This window comes from Cyprinodon tularosa, unplaced genomic scaffold, assembly GCF_016077235.1.
Source record: "Cyprinodon tularosa strain WSP-4 unplaced genomic scaffold, ASM1607723v1 ctg412, whole genome shotgun sequence".
NCBI lineage: Eukaryota > Metazoa > Chordata > Actinopteri > Cyprinodontiformes > Cyprinodontidae > Cyprinodon > Cyprinodon tularosa.
The window spans coordinates 98,371-120,660 of record NW_024039133.1 but is presented as its reverse complement, the minus strand read 5'-3'; the positions used below and the strand labels follow the sequence as shown (position 1 = coordinate 120,660).

Genomic DNA, 22,290 nt, shown 5'->3' with positions numbered 1-22,290 from the left:
AGGTGGATGCGTGGCTGAGGCAGGTGTATCTGAGAAGACTAGGTGGTTTTTTCCACGCATCACCATCGCTGCGTGCCCATCTCACAGCCGATGTGAAAAAAAGATGAATCAAATGAACGCTGTGCTCGCCGTTATCCCGGGGGTCTGACAAAGGAACTTCAACCGCTTGACATCGGTGTGGAGCGGCCGTACACAGTAAGGCTGCGAGCGGCGTGGGAGCGATGGATGACAGACTGAGACCACAGTTTCATGATAAATGGAAGGCAGCGCCGGGCAAGTTACGCCACCGTTTGCGGATGGATTGTAGATGGACTGTGTCTGCTGGCTCTGTTGTTCAAGCTTTCGCAAAAGCCGGCATTATTTCTGAGGAGCCGCGCTGCACGGAAAGTGACTCTGACAGCGAAGAAGGGGAAACTGGCATGTCTGATTTAGCGCAGCTGTTTTATTCAGAGGAATGCTGAGGATAACAGAGGATGATGACTTTGATGGGTTTGATTAATACTTTGTAATAAATACACGAATAAAGCACAATCATACTCAGGTTTGCTCCCGCTCTATTTTTCTACCTGAAAGCTTAATTCAACAGCTGCCTCTGGGCGCGTCTCCTCCTCTTCAGCGCGGTGGCTGGCAGGTGTTTTTTCATCTAAATAATCTAAATCTTGCAGCTATATTTGCTGTGATCAGTGGGAATAAAGTAGTTTTAATGTGTTTTTAAGTGAGAAAGGCCACCTGAAAACTTCATAATTGCAGTCAGTTCATCCAGATTATCTATTTCTGTCGGAGGCGCTCAGACCCCCACATACCAGCGGTGCACCGACAGTAGAAATCCTTTCGTTCACCGCGGCTGCTGGCAGGTGTTTTTCATCTAAATAATTTTAGCTGCAGGCACCAGGATACCGGTAATAAAAGCGAACATATTCCGTCGGCAGGTTTCAGGATTTTAAGTTAATTTAGGAGTGACCACAGCGCTGTGTCATCTGCGATGTGTCTGACTCATGGCCACCTGCCAGGTTTGATTAATACTTTGTAATAAATACATGAATAAAGCACAGTCATACTCAGTTTTGCCCCCGCTGTATTTTTAATTACGCAGTAGAGGTATTTAAAGGTAGTAGAGGACATGTACCGGTATATAAAAAACGCGCCCTATAGTCCGGTGCGCCTTATGTGTGTGTTAAATACAGAAATGGGACACATAACTGAGACTGCGCCTTTTAGTACGGTGCGCCTTATGGTCGTGAAAATACGGTATGTTGATAAATTGGGTCAGTCTTGCAAAGTGAATTTCAAGCTTAAAAGACGCAACAGCAAGAAGTTTATCTTTGTCCCTTAATTGATGTCTTTATTTACCTGTTAATATTTAGCCCTAATACGGGATAATATTTGCAGAGGCCCTTCGCTTGTTAGTTAAACGTTTTTACTTAACATTTTTTGCTCTGTGTTCACAATTTTTGTGAAAATGAAATCCTTTCCTCTATGGCTGAATACTACATTAATGTTATTAAATAATCAAAATTGCTCTTTATTTATATTTACTCTCTGTGAATAAATTCCGAAATGTATCCTAACTTTTGAAAAAACAAACAAAAACATGGTAATTTTTTATTTTTTATTTTTTTTTATTAATTTGGATTTATAACTAAATTGAAACTTTGATTGAGCTGCAATTTGAATTTAGGTCTACTCCCATCAGGGATTATTCAGACATAAGTAAGTAGTCAGGAAAAATAGATAATTTGTTTCATTGTATTTAATATAAAATAAATACAAGTTTTACATTTTTTTTTTTTGTAGGCACAGCACAAACACTGGGAATTGGCAGGCACCAAGTTAGGTGACATAATGGGCATCAAGAAGAAAGAGGAGGAAGAACCTGGCGGCAAAGTAGTGGGAGAAGATGGCAAAGTGGACTACAGGTTAACACTCTAGGAAATCCATATTTTTAAAATTGTGTGAATTTGTTTACATTTTTTCTCAAGCTGTATTTGCACGTCATGTAGGGCTGATCAGAAATTTGCTGAGCACATGAAGGAGAAGAGTGAAGCCAGCAGTGACTTTGCTAAGAAGAAGAGCATCCTGGAGCAGAGACAGTACTTGCCCATCTTTGCTGTTAGGCAGCAACTTCTAAACATCATAAGGTATTGATGCAGAGATATTCATCTCCCTCCTTGAACCATGTTAAATCTTAAAGGTATAGTGGAGGATTTTTGCAAATTTTTGAAAAGACCCGCCCTCTCCACTTAAAATAAAAAATGCATATGCAAAACCCTGTACCGCTCCCGATAGGGAACGCCTATTAAACGTGTGTGAGTTATATACAAACCCTATTCTCCTCGTACACGCTCTGTTTAAATTTGCTGTTTGCATCGTTCATACATTACTTTCCAAAAGAAGATTTGCATTTTTCCACTTTGTCAGACTCACCATTGGAAAGTGAAAATGGGGATGAGCATGTAGGACGGCGTTACGTAAGCATATCACCAGAATGATTGACAATTAGGCGGACCACTTATTTTGATGATCCACTAGGAAAAAGACCATCCTCCACTATACCTTTAATTATTTCAAAAACTTGATTTAAAATTAATTCAGAGCCGTACTCTTACTATTTGATCATGATGTCCCCGTTTTCATTATGTGAATTACAACCTACAGGGACAACAGCATAGTCATTGTTGTAGGAGAAACCGGGAGCGGTAAGACCACCCAGCTGACCCAGTACCTCCATGAGGATGGTTACACTCGCTACGGGATGGTGGGTTGTACTCAGCCCCGAAGAGTGGCAGCCATGAGTGTGGCCAAAAGAGTCAGCGAGGAGATTGGCACCAACCTCGGAGAGGAGGTGAGACAAACTGGGACTATATTATCACCTGATGTTTCTCTCACACTGCTTTCTCACAGGATGCACAGTGGGTTTGGTTTGTAGTGGGAACAGGAGGCTGGCTTCTGGGAAACTAAAAAGACATCCAGGAACCAATTTTTACATCGACAGACTTGAATGTAGGACGTCTATCAGGCTGTCAGATAAAGTTCTTGTAATTCTTTTACTGACAAAGAAGGAAAAAAGAGGAGCTAAGAGGTTCTGGATATCAAAGTTTTCAGCGTTTATACTGAGGAGCTGCAATAAAGATAACGTGTTCCATATCTTCTTTAGATGGTTGCTCAAAAATCCTTAGTTAACAATTTCTTAATAGCTTGAATCATTTATGTAAATTGTATTTTGCCATTCTCTATGGATGCACGGTTTTATGGGCATGTTACTGATATCAGCCGATATAGCTTTAAAGCTAAATATTGGACGAATTTCCAGTATCGTACCTCCCTACTTTTCACAGTTTGTCAGTAAATCCAAAAGCTATTGTATGATGTCCTTTAAACAGTCACTCTGGGTGTTTGGTTTACTTTTTAAGGTTTTGATCAAATTTAAATTCTCTTGTGCACAAATTCATTTTTCAGTCATTTGAAAATGTATTTGCATTTAAGCCTAATTTAAGATCATAGTTCAGTATTACAATAAAGGCTGATTAATATATTTATTTATTAAATGTGAGTGAGATCATTTATTTATTAAATCCAATTTTTGTATGCTGTGCAATAGTGCCACCTACTGGAAAGAACAGGAAAACTGTTTTTCACTTGATTTTAAATTTTTTTTATTCCTGCTTTATATTTTCATTACATGGTCACAAGTACAGAACAACGAAATTAACTCTCTGCATTTAACCCATCCCCTTTGGGAGCAGGGGGCTGCCATTGTGGGGTGCCCGGGCAGCAATGGGGTTAAGGTTCTTTGCCCAAGGACCCAGAGTGGCGAGTGGCAGTCTGTGGCAGTGGGGCTCGAATTAAGAACCTTTGGATTCCAAGCATAATGCCCTAACCTCTAGGCCGCCACTGCCCCATTGGATACAATAAGAATTATAAAGAAATATAATAGGATTATATGGAAATGTCTTTATTTTTAATAAGGTGAAAATAGGATGTTTTTTTTTTTATAATTGTGCTGCCATCTTGTGTAATTGTCATTCGTTGTTTAATTTTTATTGAATATTCTTTCCTTATAGGTCGGATACGCAATCCGTTTTGAGGACTGCACTTCAGAGAAAACCATGATAAAGTACATGACTGATGGTATTCTGCTCAGGGAGTCTCTGAGGGAGTCAGACCTGGACCACTACAGTGCTGTTATCATGGACGAAGCTCATGAGCGTTCCCTCAATACAGATGTTCTGTTCGGGCTGCTACGGGAGGTCAGTACCACTACTCTTACTTACTGAAAACAATTTAAGGTCCAGCTTTGAGATGTTCAGCTCTAACTGCAGTCATGTTTACTCTTTCATATCAGGTTGTAGCTCGACGGACTGACCTAAAGCTCATTGTGACCTCTGCTACTATGGACTCGGACAAATTTGCAGCCTTTTTTGGCAATGTGCCTATTTTCCACATTCCAGGAAGGACATTTCCAGTAGACATATTGTTCAGCAAGGTCTGTTAAAATCCTACGCTTTCACACTGTTCTGTAATAAGGTCAGGAGCAAATGTTACTGCTCATTAGTACTTCTCGTTAGAAAAAGAGTTGAAACTACTTGTACTGCAATTAGTTTTGGTCTGCATGCCTCAACTTCATTTTAACTCTTAAAAAGGGAACAAACAAAAAACAAACATCTGTTCATTCTAGCGTATGATCTAGAAGTTTAAATGTTTGAGTTTTTTTTAATACATTTTTGATGTTTTATTTACTTGTTTTGACTGATGCATTGCTATGTAGACCCCACAAGAGGATTACGTGGAGGCAGCAGTGAAGCAGGCACTCCAGATCCACCTCAGTGGGATGGTGGGAGACATTTTGATCTTTATGCCTGGACAGGAAGATATTGAGGTAAATTACATGGCAGTTATACATCAGATACATTTTATTTTTTTTTGTAAGCCCTACATTATCAAAAGAGTGGTTTCTAAAATGGAAAATTTTAACTAAATAGCAGTTTTGAGGGAAAATAATTCTACTTCTTCAAAGCCCTTTTTTTATATGATCCTATCCCTAAAAGAGCCAGAATGTGAGATGAAACAACTGGCATACATTTGTTTGTAGTCATATTCACATTGCCTTGGTTGGTTGATAAAAAATTTTTTGCAGGTAACATCAGATCAGATTGTAGAGCGTTTGGAAGACTTGGAGAACGCTCCTCCTCTGGCTGTGCTGCCCATTTACTCACAACTTCCATCTGATCTCCAAGCTAAGATCTTCCAGAAGGTTTGTCAGACTAAACAGATTATTTATATTTCTTGCTCCTCTCCCCTTGTCTAAACCTTGTTTGTTCTTTGATAAGGCTCCAGATGGTGTAAGAAAATGTATTGTTGCCACAAACATCGCAGAGACATCCCTCACCGTGGATGGGATCATGTTTGTTGTGGATTCAGGGTATTGTAAACTTAAGGTAATGTCAGCCTGAATAGGATTTTGCTTATGTTTGCAATGATTCAGCATGAGTTACTCCCTTTTATCCTTTTTTATTTTGACAGGTTTTCAATCCTCGCATTGGTATGGATGCTCTCCAGGTTTATCCCATCAGTCAGGCAAATGCCAACCAGCGATCTGGCAGAGCAGGACGTACAGGACCAGGCCAGTGTTACAGGTTAGTGTTAACTTGCATGTAGCTTATGTTGGCGATAGTTCAGGTTAGGTTTTAACAGTTTCTATACGGAACCTTATACATTTTTAATGCTGAAAGAATTGGGTCACACCACCACATCCATAATTGCAGATTTTCCTTTATATTAAGTTTGGTGTGGAGAAACTTAGTCCTGGCCTGAACGTTTATGAACAATTGTGGGATGAATTACAGTAGAGGCTGCAATTCTGGTTATTTATCTAAGTGTTAAAAAAAAACTGCTATTGCTGCTATTGAAAGATTTAAGGGTCGATCAACAAATTGCACCCTATAGACAAGTTTCACTTGTATTTCTGGTTTACTTCCTCCACCAACCTTATTCCACTACTAATTTCCGGTTCAGTAAAATCTATCAATTATATGCTTTGGATAATGATGGCTCCAAAATAGGTATATATTTGTTTACCTCTCATAAAAGGTGGTTTACCAATTCTTCACCTTGGTACAGTATTGAACTAGGAAATAGTTTAAAATAGTGTCCCAAATGTTACAGCTAGCGAAATCATTTTGTGTTTTATTGAGTCCATGGTGGTAGACGGGAACATCTTGAACAACTTGAAAAGCTTATAAATACTTGCATTACATGCCAGAGGTGCCCAGATCCACTCACAGGGTTCCCGCGGGTCCTTAAAAAGTCTTAAAAGGCATTGAATTCTTCAAAATAAAACTAAGGCCTTAATTGGTATTAAAATGTCTTAAATCAGTCTTTCGTGAGTCTTAATGTTTAAAACATCATAAATAGGATTATTTTTATCATGATTTATTTTTGTAATCTAAATAAAACATTATAATTGACCTTTTTTTGTAAAAAAAAAAAAAATAATAATAATAAAATAATAATAATTATTGGTTCCGTCCCGATAGCGGAACCAATAAAAGCGTTGTTGCGGCCGGGACATTTGGGAGATGCGCCATTAACTTTTTGTCTGGAAAATATGAGCAATTGTAAATGTAATGAAAATTGGCCATCCAGCCAAGAGTTTTCTCCATGGGTAAAACCAGTACCAGGGAACATACATGAAGCACAGTGTATTTTGTACAAGAAGTCATTCAAGCTCGGAACAATGGGAATTAAGGCAGTAGAGTCTCACATGCGAAGCGCGAAACACAAAGCATCAAAATCGAGTTACCGAGAAACAGCCGGTGTTTCTCAGTTTTGTTCCACCCTTGTCTCTGCAACGCCTCCCCTTATCACCAAATCAAACATACTAAGAAAACGTTACAAAGAAAAATAGCTGCAAAAAAGACTTAGCACTGATTATGTTGTGGCTTTAAAACTGATTTGTTTTGTTCCTTGCTAAAACAAAGTTTGTGAATTCAGTTAAATTATTTTAAAATATATCTGTCATTTGTGTGTTTTTAGCTTTCTTCCCGTATGGGAAGCTTTTCAAAATTTGAAACATTTGTGCAGCGGTTTATGTTAAAATAAACCTTTGGGTTAAGATGTCGCAAGCAGGTTTTTCTTGTGTTTCTTGTGAATTTGGTCTTAAATTTTTATTTCAAGTGGCATTAAAAAGTGTTAAAAAGTCTTGAATTTAACTTGCCTTATGCTGTAGGAACACTGCACTCAGACCTCAGGTACTTTGTTACATGACACCAGACATCAGCCAACAGCGCTGATTCATCTCAGCAGGAGCATGGTTTACCTTTTAAACCTGGTGGAAAGGAGGTGGATCGGGTTTATTTTCCTCATTTTGTAACAACCTGCTGCTTCACGGAGGACTCTTTTACGCAGCTGAGTTTAATGTAGGGTAGGGGACAACTCATGGCAACGTGACTCATTTGTGGTCTCGATCAGACCGCAAACTGTTAAATCTTCAACTCACAGGTTTCAGATGTTGTTTATTTTATTGCCATATGCAATTAAATGCAGTTCACTTTTCTGTGTTCAAGTGTTGAAAAGGCTGGTTAGGAGGTGTGGTTTAGTGTGAGACATCAGAGTCATGTGCATGAAAGTCAGCCATATACATTTGGAAGTATAGTGTTCATGGTAATATTTTTTCCATGTTGTTTTAAAAAAAATGGCTGTCAAGCATCTAAGAGAGAGTGTTTAGTTTCTGTTCCTTGCTTCATAGAACTGTAAGTCAAGCATAGTTAAGATTGGCAGATGTGGACAGAGAGAAAATGATAGCTAGGATACTGATTTCTCTAAGGATCTATAAGGATTTATCAAGATAAACTACTAAACAAATTGTTAAAGAGGATCATAACTTCTTCCTAAAGAAAAAGCTGACTCAGTATGTGTTTTACATTCCTATTGAGTTACAATTTTTATAAGCTTGTCTTTCAGAATAAATCTCATCCACTTGCCCCTTCATGAACCTAATAAAAAGTGTATTTTTCCAGCTTCTTTTCCCTGAGAAAACGCTGTGTTTGAGTTGCTGTAGATGTGTGTAATAACACATGGAGTCAGCCTTGTTTGCTTAACCCACACAGAGAATTTCCCACCTTCTTAATGTCTGTGTGGAAATCCATTTGCATACAGGCTAGAAATTTTCACATTTTCTGAAAACATTCTGAGAGTAGAAAAAAATGGTGTGGAAAATAATGTCAATTGGTAAATCCAATGTATCAGATGAATATAAACACCTACAAATCGGTAACAAGAGATGAGAAAAATAAAATACAGTGCAGTATTGTCTGATATGCAATGTAACTATGTACTTATCACAAATAGTGGCATGATGTTTTGTTTATAGAAAAACACTATTTACAAAAATATGTTTTACAGAAAAAAAACAACTTATTATGTCTGTTTTGAGCAGATTTGGTAAAAGCATCAATATGGAAGCTCTTACCTATAAGGCTAAACCTTATTTAGCCTTTTAATTTTTCCGTCAGAAATTGCAGCTTTCTGAATCAGACCATGCGTTTGATCTAATTTTAAAAATTGAAAATATCTTTTTTTTTTTTGTTACTCAAATTTTCGACACTGAATGATGAGTTTCTTTCATTCCTACAAAGGCTTTACACTCAGAGTGCTTATAAGAATGAGATGCTAACCACCACCATACCAGAGATCCAGAGAACGAACCTGGCCAATGTAGTCCTGCTGCTGAAATCTCTGGGTGTTCAGGACCTGCTCCTCTTCCACTTCATGGATCCACCACCTGAGGACAACATGCTCAACTCCATGTACCAGCTCTGGATCCTGGGAGCTCTGGACAACACAGGTGGGTCAGACTGGCTACTCTTGGAAAAACATGCTAACTCCATTCAGTTGCCCATTGCTCAGACCTGAATGACTATAATGGCTTTAAAATCGAAAAGCAATGGAAATGTGTCCAAGTAATTTAAACCTTTAACAGTCTTACAAATTAATGGTAAAATAATCAATCCTAAGTTACCATTTCTAATATTATATTTTTTGCTATATAATATTTTTTACTGTTAAATTATCACACAAAAATTCAAATCCCCAGGCCGGATTTCCGGCTCGTAGCGATTGCCCGTGGGTAAAAAAAAAATCACTTGAATATAAATTGACGGTAAATAAATTTTAAAAAGACAATCGAAATCCCTCTTGCGTTTGTCAGCCAATGGTAGCAAAGGAGCGCTCTGAAACTAAATCAGAAGAAGAAGGGGGCGGGTCTTAGGAAAGCGTGTACCTCCTCCTCTTGTTTCTTGCTCAAGTCGCCAGATAGATTGTGGTACAGTGCTGAAGTTCTACACGTTCAACAGAGAGACGTGTAAAAAGTCAAAAAATAAATAAATGAAATTTTGTGTTGGACAATGGAGAGAATGGAATTGCATGGGCTGGGCACAATGCAGTTCATGAACTCCGGGGAGAATGTCATGACCATAGATAAAGGTCTTAAAAATAAATGCTCTGGGCATGGCTGGAGTAGACAGGGTGAGATGGCAAGCCATTTAGCAGCTGGTGCTGGAAGTTAGGTGAACCAGGTGCTTGCTTGTGCATGTTGTGCACCAGGAAGCTTATTTATGCATCCAGCTGCTAAAAGGTGCTACGCAAACATGAGTTATAGACCCTGGTCATCAAGCTACTGTTGTCAACAGCTGATGTACCGCCGTCAATAACTGACCGTGAATACGAGTTAAAAATAAGGGTGCGTGCTTTCCTCACTTAACACAACGCTTAGCAGCAAAACTGGATATCAAAAGAAATGTAGTACATGCAAGTGGTAGATATAGATGCTCTATTGCCATCTTCTGGCCGTTTTTGGTTTTGGATTTTCAAAAGTCAAATTTAGTCTTCAGTCATTCATTCAATCTCTGATCCCATGGCCCCACACCCCCCCTGGCATGGCTTCAACATTTTTTTTTTTGCTTTAATCCCTGAAATTTATTTAAAATGGAAATCTTCTAATCTGGGAGTGTTTAACTCTTCCTAATTATTTCAAATATTATCATGTCAGTACTTTAACAATGAAACCATATTTGATAAACCAGCTAGATGTTTTAGCTTTACACAGCCACTATTCATCAGCCATTATTGCATAATATAATGTTAAAATTTAATCTTTGATAAAGTCAAGAAAATATGTCTCACAATTTGTGCTCATTCTTTTTGGCTATTAATTATTCATTTGAGCTGCAATCCTGTGATTAGGTAGCCTGGGTGCCAGTCCGAACTTAGTCCCGCCCACAAGGTTTGAGTTCGGGGAAGTTCGGTCTGGCTCTGCTCCATAGTAGCGCGAGTATTAAAGCCCACTGTCAGGCGATCCAATCAAATTGTCAGGGCGGGCTTTATACGATGATGGACAGATGATCAAGAGTAACGTTATCAACCACGTGACCAATGCACGCTTGGGTGACAACAATAATGGCTGCCGCTGGAGAGTTTGGGTGAGTAGATTCTGCTATTAGGTCTGTTCTAGAAGATATCGACAGCAAATTAATTTTAAAAGAGGAACAGAGAAACACGATCAAGTCTCATCTTCTTATTCTAGGCGTGAAACTGCACGCTTTGATTTTTGTGGACAACAACTATGCCTCGCTTAAGATACGTCACGCACTCCGTTGCTCTTATTGGTTGTAGGTCTATCCAATTGAGTACAGAGGCATTTTTTTCCTGGTTCGTTCAAAACACGCCCCATAATCACAGCTCTATGGAGCAGTATCAGACTCATATTCTGACTAGAATTGAGTCGGACTATGTCAGGCTAGTGATTAGGTGCTCTAATTGCTCTCTGGGGAAGTCATGGTATACTGCCCCCTGTAGCAGCCTTATTGAACTGCATTGTCATTAACGCAGTTCAATATTGGGAAATGCAGCAATGTTTATGAGTTCATGTTTCATTGCCTGACATTTTGTGTAAATGTTTGGCTAATCTACATAGTTAATTAAATTGGTCTATCATTGCAGCCCCACAAAACAATAGATAATTTTTTTAAATGTACTTTAAGTAACCCACCTTACCAAGTAATGCACACTTTATGGAACAGTTATTTAATCTTTACTTTATAGAAGACATCTAAAATTAGAATATTCAAAACAAAAAACATTTGATATACAGCCTGCTTAAAGTTTATTTTTAAATGTATCTTTTAATATTTTAATCTGAGAAGATGCTCAATAGAACACACATGTATAGTTATTTTATATATTCATGTTCAATTTATAGACAAAGACAAAAATAAATTAATATGCTATTTTTTTGCCACTTTTTAATTTCATTTCATTTTTTTCAGCTTATCTCTTAAAAAGATTTAAACTAATGTAGAGATCCTATTAGAGTGAAAGCTACGAACTGGAACATAAATGTTGGTGTTTTAATAGAAATACATCCTGTGATTTATATTTGGATGAAAGGGTAGCTCTGACTAAAAACTGACCATCAATGTAGTGGTTTATGCTCAAAACATTAGCTTTTGGTGGAAACCTATTTTGAATTTGTGTTTTATTTGAGGAGATCTAGATTTAGGATGACCTCTAGTGTCTTTCTGTGATACTGCACAAATAACTAATTCTCTTGATATTTTAGACTAGGACGCTTTAGTCATCTCTTACTAACAGTTGATAATTTTAGGAGACAAAGCTGAATGACTACATCAAAAAAAAAAACTTGAAACCAAAATGTCCATTAGGGGGAATGGTGGCCTAGTGGTTAGGGCATAGAGCTTAGAATCCTGAGGTTGTGAGTTTAAAACCCAATCCCACAAACTGCCACTCTGGCTCTCTGAGCAAGACCCTTAACCTCCGATTGCTCCCTGGGCACCCCGCGATGGCAGCCCACTGCTCCCGAAGGGGATGGTTAAATGCAGAAGTAATGTGATTACTGATATATGATTATTGTCATTAGTTTCTTTTATTAATCATGTAGGCCAAATGCTCCAAATTATAATGATATGACATTTTGGAGTTTTTATAGTTGTATTTCCTTGTCTGAGTGCTGCTTAGAGTTTAATTATAATGATAATATAACTACAAACAGATACGTGACTAGCTTTTTTTTTTTTTTAAAGGATGCTGCACGGATAATGCAGATTCCTCTCGTAGGCCCAGAGGAGTTAGTTTTTAGGATTAGCCAGTGGAGTAATTGCCTAGTTTCTGATCCCGTGTTTTATTTAACTGGTTGGGTCTAAGTTCTATTTCATCCTTAGCCAGATTCCTGAGGATTTAAGGATTTCAGGATAAGAGGAAACTTTTGATGATTCCCTTTATGGTGTGTTAACATCAGATTATCTCTGATTAAGGATTACCTGGTCTAAACTGGCTGCTCTGCTACTCTGCTTTTCCTCATCATAAGCTTCTTAGACTTTTTCCTTCTAATCATTTAAACCAGAAACCGTAAAGTTTTTGGATCCCAGGTAGTTTGTTTTGTTTTTTTTCCTCTTTCGCCAAAAGTAATTTAAGCCGTCAGCAGTTCCTTCTCCCCTGTCAGTCTGATAGATAAGTGTCACATAATAGTGCTTCCTTTATGCCAGCAGGTTTGAGATGGAAAAGAAGCTTATCAGTCTCCTTAATGTTTGTCCCTCCAGCGTTCCTCACGTCTCATTTCACACTTCTGTCGTATTTATTTATTTTCTCTCTTTCCTTTCAGGTGCTCTGACCCCAACTGGGCGTCTGATGGTGGAGTTTCCACTCGACCCCGCCCTCTCCAAGATGCTGATAGTGTCCTGTGACATGGGGTGCAGTGCAGACATTCTCATCATTGTCTCCATGCTGTCAGTGCCAGCCATTTTCTACCGACCTAAGGTTTGTGCTTTGTCACCATAAAGGTGGTAGTTGATTATTTCTGTTTTAATAGGAAGTAAGACTTAAATAAAGTGGCAGCTATTTAAAATTATTATTTTTTTCATTACACTTCACCCATCCCCTTTGGGAGCGGTGGGCTGCCATTGTGCTGTGCCCGGGGAGCAGTGTGGGGTTAAGGGTCTTGCTCAGGGACCAAGATTGGCAGTCCGTGGTAGTGTGTGGGACTTAAACTTATGACCTCTGAGACCCAAGCACAATGCTTTAACCACTAGACCACCACTCCTAACATAAAAAAATCTGTTTTTATATGTTATGATCCAACTAATATATTTGAAAAGTCTTGTGCAGTATTGTAGATTAAGGAGGCAACTAATTATTATTTTGCTAAATGATTGATCTGTCATGATTTCTTCAATTAATTGCTTAATATTAAGTTATATATAAGTTATACAGAATCAAAGCCAAACACTATGCTACTTTAGCAAATCTGGATTGTGCTTAATCCTGTTTTTAATCTTAAATGCAAAGTTTTTATATATTTTTTACGATTTTAGTGTTATTACTTCTCTAAGTGGGTTGCTCTGTCAGCTGATGACAGTTAACGATTAACTAGTGTTGGCCTAGTGCGTCAGAGCAGTGCGCTTGTGCTCTGCAAAGGTTGCAAGTATCCGGTTCGATCCCCTCGTCCTTTTTAAACTTGAGCTGTATGACTTTCATTCCCTGTTAAGATATAAATCTTTTTTCACTCATACATTCAGACACCAAGTTCGAGGAAAGCTTATAAAGGGTTTCTGTATCTAATACTGTTGGTTGATATGTGTAGAGATAAACACCAGCAGGAGCTCTTAGTTTTTATTTATTTGGTGAATAGGGAAGACAAGTTTGTTGTAGGGGAAACCCTTAAAAATCGACACAATGGGTTTCAAAGAAGCCACAAAAAAATTTTCAGATAGATTTAGTATACATCTGACATTCACCAATTAATCTGGAGCCATTACAAAAAGGAAACAAAAATAAACTAACTCAGCAATTCTGGATCCATGAAGGATACATCTGGTACAGTTGCATCCAAATAAAGGTGAGCAATCACACAAGTACTTTTTTAAGCCATTTACTGAAACATATTTTTAATTATAATAGCACCGATCAATGAACATACAGACAATATGTAGACTCTCAGCTTTCATTTGAGGGTATTCATATTTAAACTGGATGAACGGTTTATTTACAGGTCCTTAAAAAGTGCCACACTCTTTTTAAAGTGATCAAAAGTAATTAAACAATTGACTCAAAGGCTATTTTTCTGGGCAGGTGTGGGAAATTATTTCATTATGTTATCAATTTAGCAGATAAAAGCCCTAGGGTTGGTAAGAGGTGTGGTGTGTTTAGACCTCTCCATGCAGGTAAAATGGAGTATCCTTATGCAGTGAAAAAAAAATCAAACAAATAATAAATGAATAGTGGTCATTTACAGAATCAAACAAAAGAAATAGTCACCTCGCTCCTCGGTTCTGACTGTATTTTTGAAACATTGCCCACTCTTACTTAGAGCTCTAAAAACATGTATGTCTCTACAGGGTCGTGAGGAGGAAAGCGACCAGGTGAGGGAGAAGTTCTCAGTTCCTGAGAGCGACCACCTTACATACCTTAATGTCTACATGCAGTGGAAAAACAACAACTATTCCAGCATTTGGTGCAACGATCACTTCATCCACACCAAGGCTATGCGCAAGGTCAGACCTGTGACTCTAGCTAACATTATTCTATGTGAATCATGTAGTTTAATGTGTGGATATGTAACTATAATACCATACCCGCATATAGCGTATATAACCCTTTGATGCTTGAATTCTACTAAAACAGTTGGGTGGTAGCCATCAGATTGTGTTTTACTTCCATTCCCAAACACTGTATTTCTCATTATTTCCTTTTATTCAGGTGCGTGAGGTCCGCTCCCAGTTAAAGGATATCATGGTTCAACAGAAGATGAACCTCATTTCCTGTGGCTCAGACTGGGACATCATTAGAAAGTGTATCTGTGCTGCTTACTTCCACCAGGCAGCCAAGCTTAAGGTACTCTCTGCACTCTGGTTTCCCCAGTTAATGTGTTAGGCCCAGTGGCGACCAATTGTGGCAGATTTATAGCAGCGTAATTACAGAGTGGTGAAATATCCCCTTTGGCCTCACATTAATAAAACGCTAAAATCTGAAAGGGAATTGAAAGTCATGACTATATAATAATGGTTTTCAGTTTGACTTACGAGTAGCTGGCCAAAGCAAGCAATCATATTAAAGTTGGATATACTTTAGATAATTTTTTTTCTGCTGTCTAAGCTGAGTTGAGAAGCAAATTATCCTTCATGCTCTGCGCTGACCTTAGGGTGCACCCACATGGTCAGAAACCTTCTTTAGCACAGGATCCTGTATTGCAGTTTTAATATATTGTTTGTATTTGGTTGTAGGGCATTGGTGAATATGTGAACGTGAGGACAGGCATGCCATGTCACCTCCATCCAACCAGCTCCCTCTTCGGTATGGGCTACACGCCAGACTACATCATCTACCACGAGCTTGTAATGACCACAAAGGTAAAAACCTGCAAAAGACATGAAATGATAAACAATTTAATACACCGATTAGAGCTGGTCTTGATGTTGAGATGCCCACTTTGTGTTGCAGGAGTACATGCAGTGTGTTACTGCTGTGGATGGAGAATGGTTAGCAGAGCTCGGACCCATGTTTTACAGCATCAAACATGCAGGAAAAAGCAGACAGGTATGTGTTGAAGGTCAATGCTAATTTATTTTCAAATTAGTTTTATGCCCAGTACAAAATATAAACACATCAATACCCTAAATCACCAGATTATTGCTGCCAGAAAACGCCCCACTTTTTTTTGTTGTTTTTTTTAACCAACTGTGTAAATTAACCAGCTTTTTTTTGTTTTTGTTATAAACCCAAAGAAAAGTGTTAAATAGAGCTCATGACATTTCCCACACAATGTTAAGCTACAATATCTAGACTACCTTTATATTATTTGTAAATTGGAAATCTTTAATATCGTTTGCTGTTATATATGGTCGCCATTAGTTCAACGGAATTTGATCGATTTTCTAAATAAGAACATTTACTTTAGAACTGAGTAATCTATTAAAATTATCATAAGAAAATAATTTAATATGTTATTAATATCACAAGTTCTTTACCCCAAAAAGGCAAGTCCACACAGATGTGGTCCATTGGTTGGATATAAATATGGTGTAGATCTTTCCTCTAAACTCAACTTTAAGAAACCTTTTTCCTTAAATGGAATAAAGATTTAATCCCGCCATCAGGCGGTGGCTTTGGCAAACGATGGATTTTTAAAATGACTTATAAACAGTAGATTTTAGTGTTTCATTTACCTTAATGTACTCCACACTCCTGCTCAACATATCCCAGTCAGTCTTTTCTGTATCATTTACTTACTTATGCTTGTTATTAGTGATGCGCCGATGCCATTTTTTGGCCCCAATACCTGGCCGATACCATCTGTTTGAAATTGATGTGTGTTTGTGTATATATGAAGAACTGTATACTATTTGGATGTAAAATAATTGTCATTATGGCTTTGTCAAGCTGCTGCCTACCTTTGTGAAGCAGGAAAAAGACTAATGCAAAGTGAATCCAGTAGAACTTTTTATTGCCTGCCTGGAATGGCTGACAATAGTTGAATAAACTTTTGGCTCTCAAAATGGTATCGGTGCCCTGTTTTTTGATACTCGCCGTTACAGATACCACCATTTTAGTGCTGGATCGGGGCACCGCCCGATACTGGTATCTGTGCAACACTACTTGTACAACAGTAACATTTTTAGTTCAAAGGACTGCTTCAAATTCATAAGAAAAATTATTAATATCGTCTATCCCAGTTAATTGATGAGAGATTGAAAGTTTCCCTTGATCTCTAATAATAACCTGTTAAGTATGGTACATGTGCTATTTTCTGGTTATTATATTATTTTCATTGTGACAACTCCAAAAAATCGAAGGGTTGACGGTTCAAGCTCTGGCTCCGGCTCTCAGTGTCGTTAGGCAAGACGCTTCACCTGCATTGCCTACTGATGGTGGTCAGAGGGCCTGGTGGCTCCAGTGTACAGCAGATGCCCCATGACGCGAATGGGTGAATGACTGAATGTAGGGTGAAGCACCTTGAAGTCCTCTGACTTAAAAGGGGCTATATAATTACAGGCCATTTACCATTGTTTATAATCTTTAGAGTGCCAAAAAACATCTTGGTTTGACATTAAAATGTTTTTGCTGGTATTTACTTAGCTCTAATTCAAGCTAAGATGTTTTTTTTGTTTTTTTTTTCCAGTCTGGTATTTATGTGTGCAGGGAAATGAAAGCAGAAATTTTAAGGCTAGCTGTTTGAATATAACTTATTGACTTATTTTATCATCAAAACCACAATTACATGTTATCCCATATCATGTCATTGCTTTAAAGCAACATATCATTAATGTAGCACTGAGCAAATCTATGTATTACACATGTTTGTGTAATACATAGATTGAAAATACCTTAAATGATTTTATACACAAAGTTAGCAGTGGCTCCTTTTAAATCTGTGGGCTAATGTGAAATATCTTTGCACAAAAGCTAAATAAATGGTATCTGGGAAATTTGAAGGTCTTTAAAGCTTAACGGTATTAGTAGAGTCAACATCTAGAGGAGCTGTTGCAGTAAAGCATTACTCTTGGCAGACAGGTGCAAGACTAAACCTGAAAATCATGTCAAATGTTTTAGCATTTGTCTAAATGTCATGATGCAGGTTTCACAGCAGATTGTTTGGTTGTTGTAGACACTCTTCACATCGTGGCTGATGCACTGATACTTTCTGGGCTCCTTTATCTCTCTGTGTGCCTCCTGTAGGAGAATCGTCGGCGAGCCAAGGAGGAGCTGACCAACATGGAGCAGGAGATGGTCCTAGCTCAGGAGCAGCTGAGAGCACGTCGAGAGGAGCAGGAGAGGAAGAGCAACACCAGCAGTGTGAGGTAAACGATGTGTCTTCACCACGTTGTGTTCACTGTTTAGCAGGCCTTCATCTTGGCTTCTCATTTGCCATGCACTGTCAAGAATAGAAGAGTTTCATTTCTACTTCTCTGCCGGTCCCCGCCTCCACCCTGCCGTCGCCTTCCTCCTCTCCCACTCTCTCGACTCCACCTTTCTCACTCTCCGTGATGAGCTTGTCTCACCTCTGGTCCCTCCAGACGAGACAAAAAGAAATAATATTGACTCCAGGCTGACCCCCATTACTGCAGCAATTTAAATTGTGCCACAGCAGAACAGAGGGAAGGAGGGGAACGTTCGTTTTCAAATTAAACCAAAAAATTAATTTCACACCCATCTGCGAGCTTCACACAGAGAAATGGGGCCATAAAGACTGATTTAAAAAGAACTCTTACTGTTAATTAATCAGCTGGTTTATCTACTCTGAATTTAGTGTGACAGTTACATTGGAAATAATCACACTGGGGTTTTAGGATTAAAAATTAGATTTAGGCAGAGTAAGTTGGTCGTAAAAGTTAAAAGCTCTCTAATGTGAGTTGGTTCCTTTGTTCACCTGCAGGTCTCACTAGTGCCTTCTGACTGAACTCAATGTTATTAGGATGGCATATTTGATCTGGCAGCTGCTCATCATCATCATTCCTGCTCCCAGTTAATAAGAAGCCAAGCTACTACTGCTTTATATAAACATAGAACGGTTTAGTTTGATAAAAGGGAAACTAATCAATGTTTTTATACAAGTTTCAAGTCAGGATTAATCTTCATTTTTACTAATGCCGATTGCTAAATATACTAAGAAAGCTTGAAGAAATGACATTGCTATTTCTACCTATTCACACATGGTAATAATAATTAAAAAAAGTTATTTATTTAAGTGCAATGATGCAAATATGCATTAAGTTATTTTACTGTTTCTTTAAGGAGCTCTCCAGTTCCCACTCGTCACATTTATCACCTGCACCTGTTTGAACTCGTTATCTGTAAACACTTCTGTTGTATGAAATTGTTGTGGGCTTACTTTGGTTTGTAATATTTTGGTAAGTGCTCCTTAGTCGGTGAGGGAAAAAAAAAAAGCTGTTTAGAACTTAATCTGGCTCTTAATCTGATCACCATCCTTTTGTTAGTGTTATCATTGCTTTTATTATTATTTTCTAGTTTTTATTATTATCTTCAAATCCAAGGATTAGTGAGTAATGTTTAATGTGTAATGTTTTTATGGCCACTCTCAAACTCCATGCATACGCAGTTCCCTCATTTAATTGTAATTGTCCAAACCTGTTGAATAACCCTTTTTTTTTTTTAGATTGACATAGCCAATAACTGCACATTTATTAATTTTTCGGTGTTGCTTGTTTTTTGTCCTTGCAATTCATTAGTCTTTATTTTGTGTTTTTAAAAATCAGGCTCTTAGTGTCCAGAGCCTTATATGCCCCTTTCATTGGGATCATGTTGCAATCGCAATAAATTGCTCATAGGCAATTCTTGGTAGGCTCTAACATGCGTGGCAACAATTTTCTTTATCACTTATATGTTTGATTACCTAACTTTGGTTGTCCACATCTGATCTAGAGCTTGGTTTCATGTTATAAAGTTGTGTATCCCTAGTTGGGAATGTATTAGGTAAACTCAGTTTAACCTTGATTGAAACGTTATTAATAATTCTTATTTTAAATAAAAGTTTTAAATCTAATCATTTTACTTCAGACTGTTGAAACAATTCATTAGATTGAAATCTCTATAGGTTTTAAAATCATAAAAGGTCATAATTGAAAATTATTATTTTTTTTTATTAATTTCCTCAATTATTTGTTAATTTCAACTAACTAAGACTAAGATTTGGTTAGTTGGTTCATAACAGTCACCATGAACTGCACTGAAGCTTATCTAATAAGTGGTAAGGTAACGTCTCAATAGTCATGAATTAACTAAGATAAATCTGCACTGTGTTCTTGAAGTTTTGGAAGATGAATCAAATTTGTTGTTGTTAAGCTAATTAAACCTAATAGATGTAGTGCCCAGAGAGAAAAGCTTACAGGATATTAAGGGAGTCCCAGAATATCACAAAAATAGCTCTGGTGAAAACCCCCCAGTGGCAGAAAGGAGGTTAAGGCCTGATGTTGTAATTGCTGCATCTATGTGGGCAACAGGGAGAGATGAGGAAGGAGCGGACAGTGTCATTGTCACATAATTAAAGATGATGGATGATTTTGTCAGAGGCATCAGGGTCCATGTCCCAGCACCCTTTAAGAAGACATGAAAAGTGGCTGTACTGAAGAAAAAAGCAGGTGAATAACTATTTCCTTGTTTCAGCAAATAAACATTCGGTGCTCTGTTTCCCCTTTGTCTTGATTCAGGGCAGTGAAAATCTGCACCCCAGGAAGGAAAGAGGAGGCCCCCATGACACCCAGACGCACCCCGGCTCGCTTCGGATTGTGAAAACCCACCTTAGCGTCTTAGAAACACAGCGATCCAAACCTGAATCACATCGGCAGAACACAAAACATTTCACTCATCTGCTCCCTTCGGTCTCCTCTGCAGTTCACCTACAGGCCACTAGAGTGAGAACTTGTATAAGGCTTGTATAAATCTTGAAGAGCTCATCAGCAGCCACTACCAGCCTCCTATGCATAAAAAAAGACCCCATGGTTTTATTTTCTTTGTCTTTTTGTCTATTCTGTAGTTGCATTTGCCTTCTTGACAAAACAATAATTTTACATTCGATGGGAAATTTGACCTTTTTTTTGTTCTATTGTCAGAGACCAACTAAAGAAAGAAAAACAATTCAATGTTGCTGCTTTGTGTCTGTTAATAGTTGTTAGTAGTGTGGTGGGCTGAACAGTGTGCATTACCTTGAAGGGCTTCTCTTCAGACTGAAGTACTCAAACTGTACTTGTGACATAAGTGTACAGATATACAGTTGGAATGCAATGCACACAATTGCTTTGATATTTGACCATTTTTACTTTGTGTAGACCCTGTTCCAACTCGGTAATGTGGTTTGCAGCATTGGTAACGGAACCTCGTCATATTACCTGTTACAGTATCATAGACTATACTCTGTTTTTATTGTTTTAGCATTCTTAGACTGAAAATGAAGCCCTTTTTTGATGCATTTAAGGAAATACAAAAAAAGTCTGATTTTTCAGTATTTGACCTGTCAGTGATCAATCAGAAATGATCAAAGAAAGACCATTTAATGTCGAACTCTGGCCAATTGATTGCTGCATCTCTAGCTGGAATATCAAACAGCTGCAGATAAACTGTAAACAGTGTAGTTCTCTTGACTCACATGCCAACCTCTAACATTTGATGTAGATTTAAAAAAAATAAACATTGTCTATCCTTTTTTTTTAAGAAGATCATTTCATTTGATACTGTAGGATCTTACTTCTTTTGTTAAATCGATGTTTGATTTATACATGCACATTTAGGTTGGTTTTTCAATGGCACAAATAATTGCTTAATAAGTGAAAGCGATGGAAAATGAGGCTATAAATTGTCTAGTTGCAGGTTCAGTGATTTATTTTTACAGATGCATAAGCAAGAGTAAACAATGGTGTGTGATTAATTTACAAGTTCACAGCTGAGCATGTGCAAGCAAGCCAATAACAGAACCATTCTCTTCAGCCACAACCTTAATTAAGCAGTGGAGAAAATAAAGATGGATACATTGTGGATAAAGATCAGTTGGGAAGCTGCTTGGATTAAAATAAATGGATTTTACCAAACCAAGGCATAAATTAGAAAATGCCAAAAACGAATCCTTAAGCCTTCTTTGACTTCTGTTTTGTTACTGACTCCTAAAATACACTTTTTGAACAGACCAACATTTGAATAAAAAAATAAATAAAAAATGTAGATTAATAGTTACCTAAACCTAGTAGTAAAATCAACTTTTAAAACTTTATTGCTCTTAGGATCTTGTTCCATTGACAACCATTATCTAAATAAGGTCTCGTTTTTACAAAGCAAATACAGATCCACAGTATTAATGTTATTACTGTATTCACTTTTAGCAAGAGTGAAGGAAAATCAAAGAAAAGGGGAAAAAAATAAAGCATATCATTCCTCCCTTACATTATGCAACATCTACCAGAATGATCCCTGTCTTTTTTTCTTGTATTACTGAAGCGGTATGTAAAATCTCCAGGTCACCAGATTGTTGAGCCAATGCTTTGATGATGTGGAAAAGTCTTAAGCAGTTTTTCTTGGAAAGAAAGGTTTTAGCAGAGGTTTCCAACTGGCACGGATCCAGAGGGAAAAACAAAAATATGCTCAGTAACTAACAATGTTTTTCTCTGCTGAATCCCAGTGCTTTAATCATTTTTTAATTGGTCAGTGTTCATCTGTCTAGCTGTAACCCTCATGCAAATAGGCACCTCATAAGTGTGCCCTCGACCCTCTACTCAGTTT

General features: G+C 37.8%; 1 protein-coding gene across 3 annotated transcripts in view; it reads left to right on the top strand.

The window, feature by feature from the left end:
• Positions 1-21,228, top strand: part of dhx38 (DEAH (Asp-Glu-Ala-His) box polypeptide 38) — a 29,583-nt gene extending 8,355 nt beyond the window's left edge. For all 3 annotated transcript variants that reach the window (XM_038298715.1, XM_038298713.1, XM_038298714.1), the window contains 17 exons: positions 1,795-1,916; positions 2,001-2,138; positions 2,656-2,842; positions 4,062-4,247; positions 4,343-4,483; positions 4,766-4,876; positions 5,135-5,251; positions 5,328-5,435; positions 5,521-5,633; positions 8,634-8,842; positions 12,674-12,828; positions 14,406-14,561; positions 14,767-14,901; positions 15,291-15,416; positions 15,508-15,603; positions 17,743-17,864; positions 20,232-21,228. In XM_038298715.1, the coding sequence (XP_038154643.1) occupies positions 1,795-1,916; positions 2,001-2,138; positions 2,656-2,842; positions 4,062-4,247; positions 4,343-4,483; positions 4,766-4,876; positions 5,135-5,251; positions 5,328-5,435; positions 5,521-5,633; positions 8,634-8,842; positions 12,674-12,828; positions 14,406-14,561; positions 14,767-14,901; positions 15,291-15,416; positions 15,508-15,603; positions 17,743-17,864; positions 20,232-20,313 (2,304 nt within the window). In that variant the 3' untranslated portion in view covers positions 20,314-21,228. The remainder of the gene's footprint in view (positions 1-1,794; positions 1,917-2,000; positions 2,139-2,655; positions 2,843-4,061; positions 4,248-4,342; positions 4,484-4,765; positions 4,877-5,134; positions 5,252-5,327; positions 5,436-5,520; positions 5,634-8,633; positions 8,843-12,673; positions 12,829-14,405; positions 14,562-14,766; positions 14,902-15,290; positions 15,417-15,507; positions 15,604-17,742; positions 17,865-20,231) is intronic.
• The last annotated feature ends 1,062 nt before the right edge of the window (positions 21,229-22,290 follow it).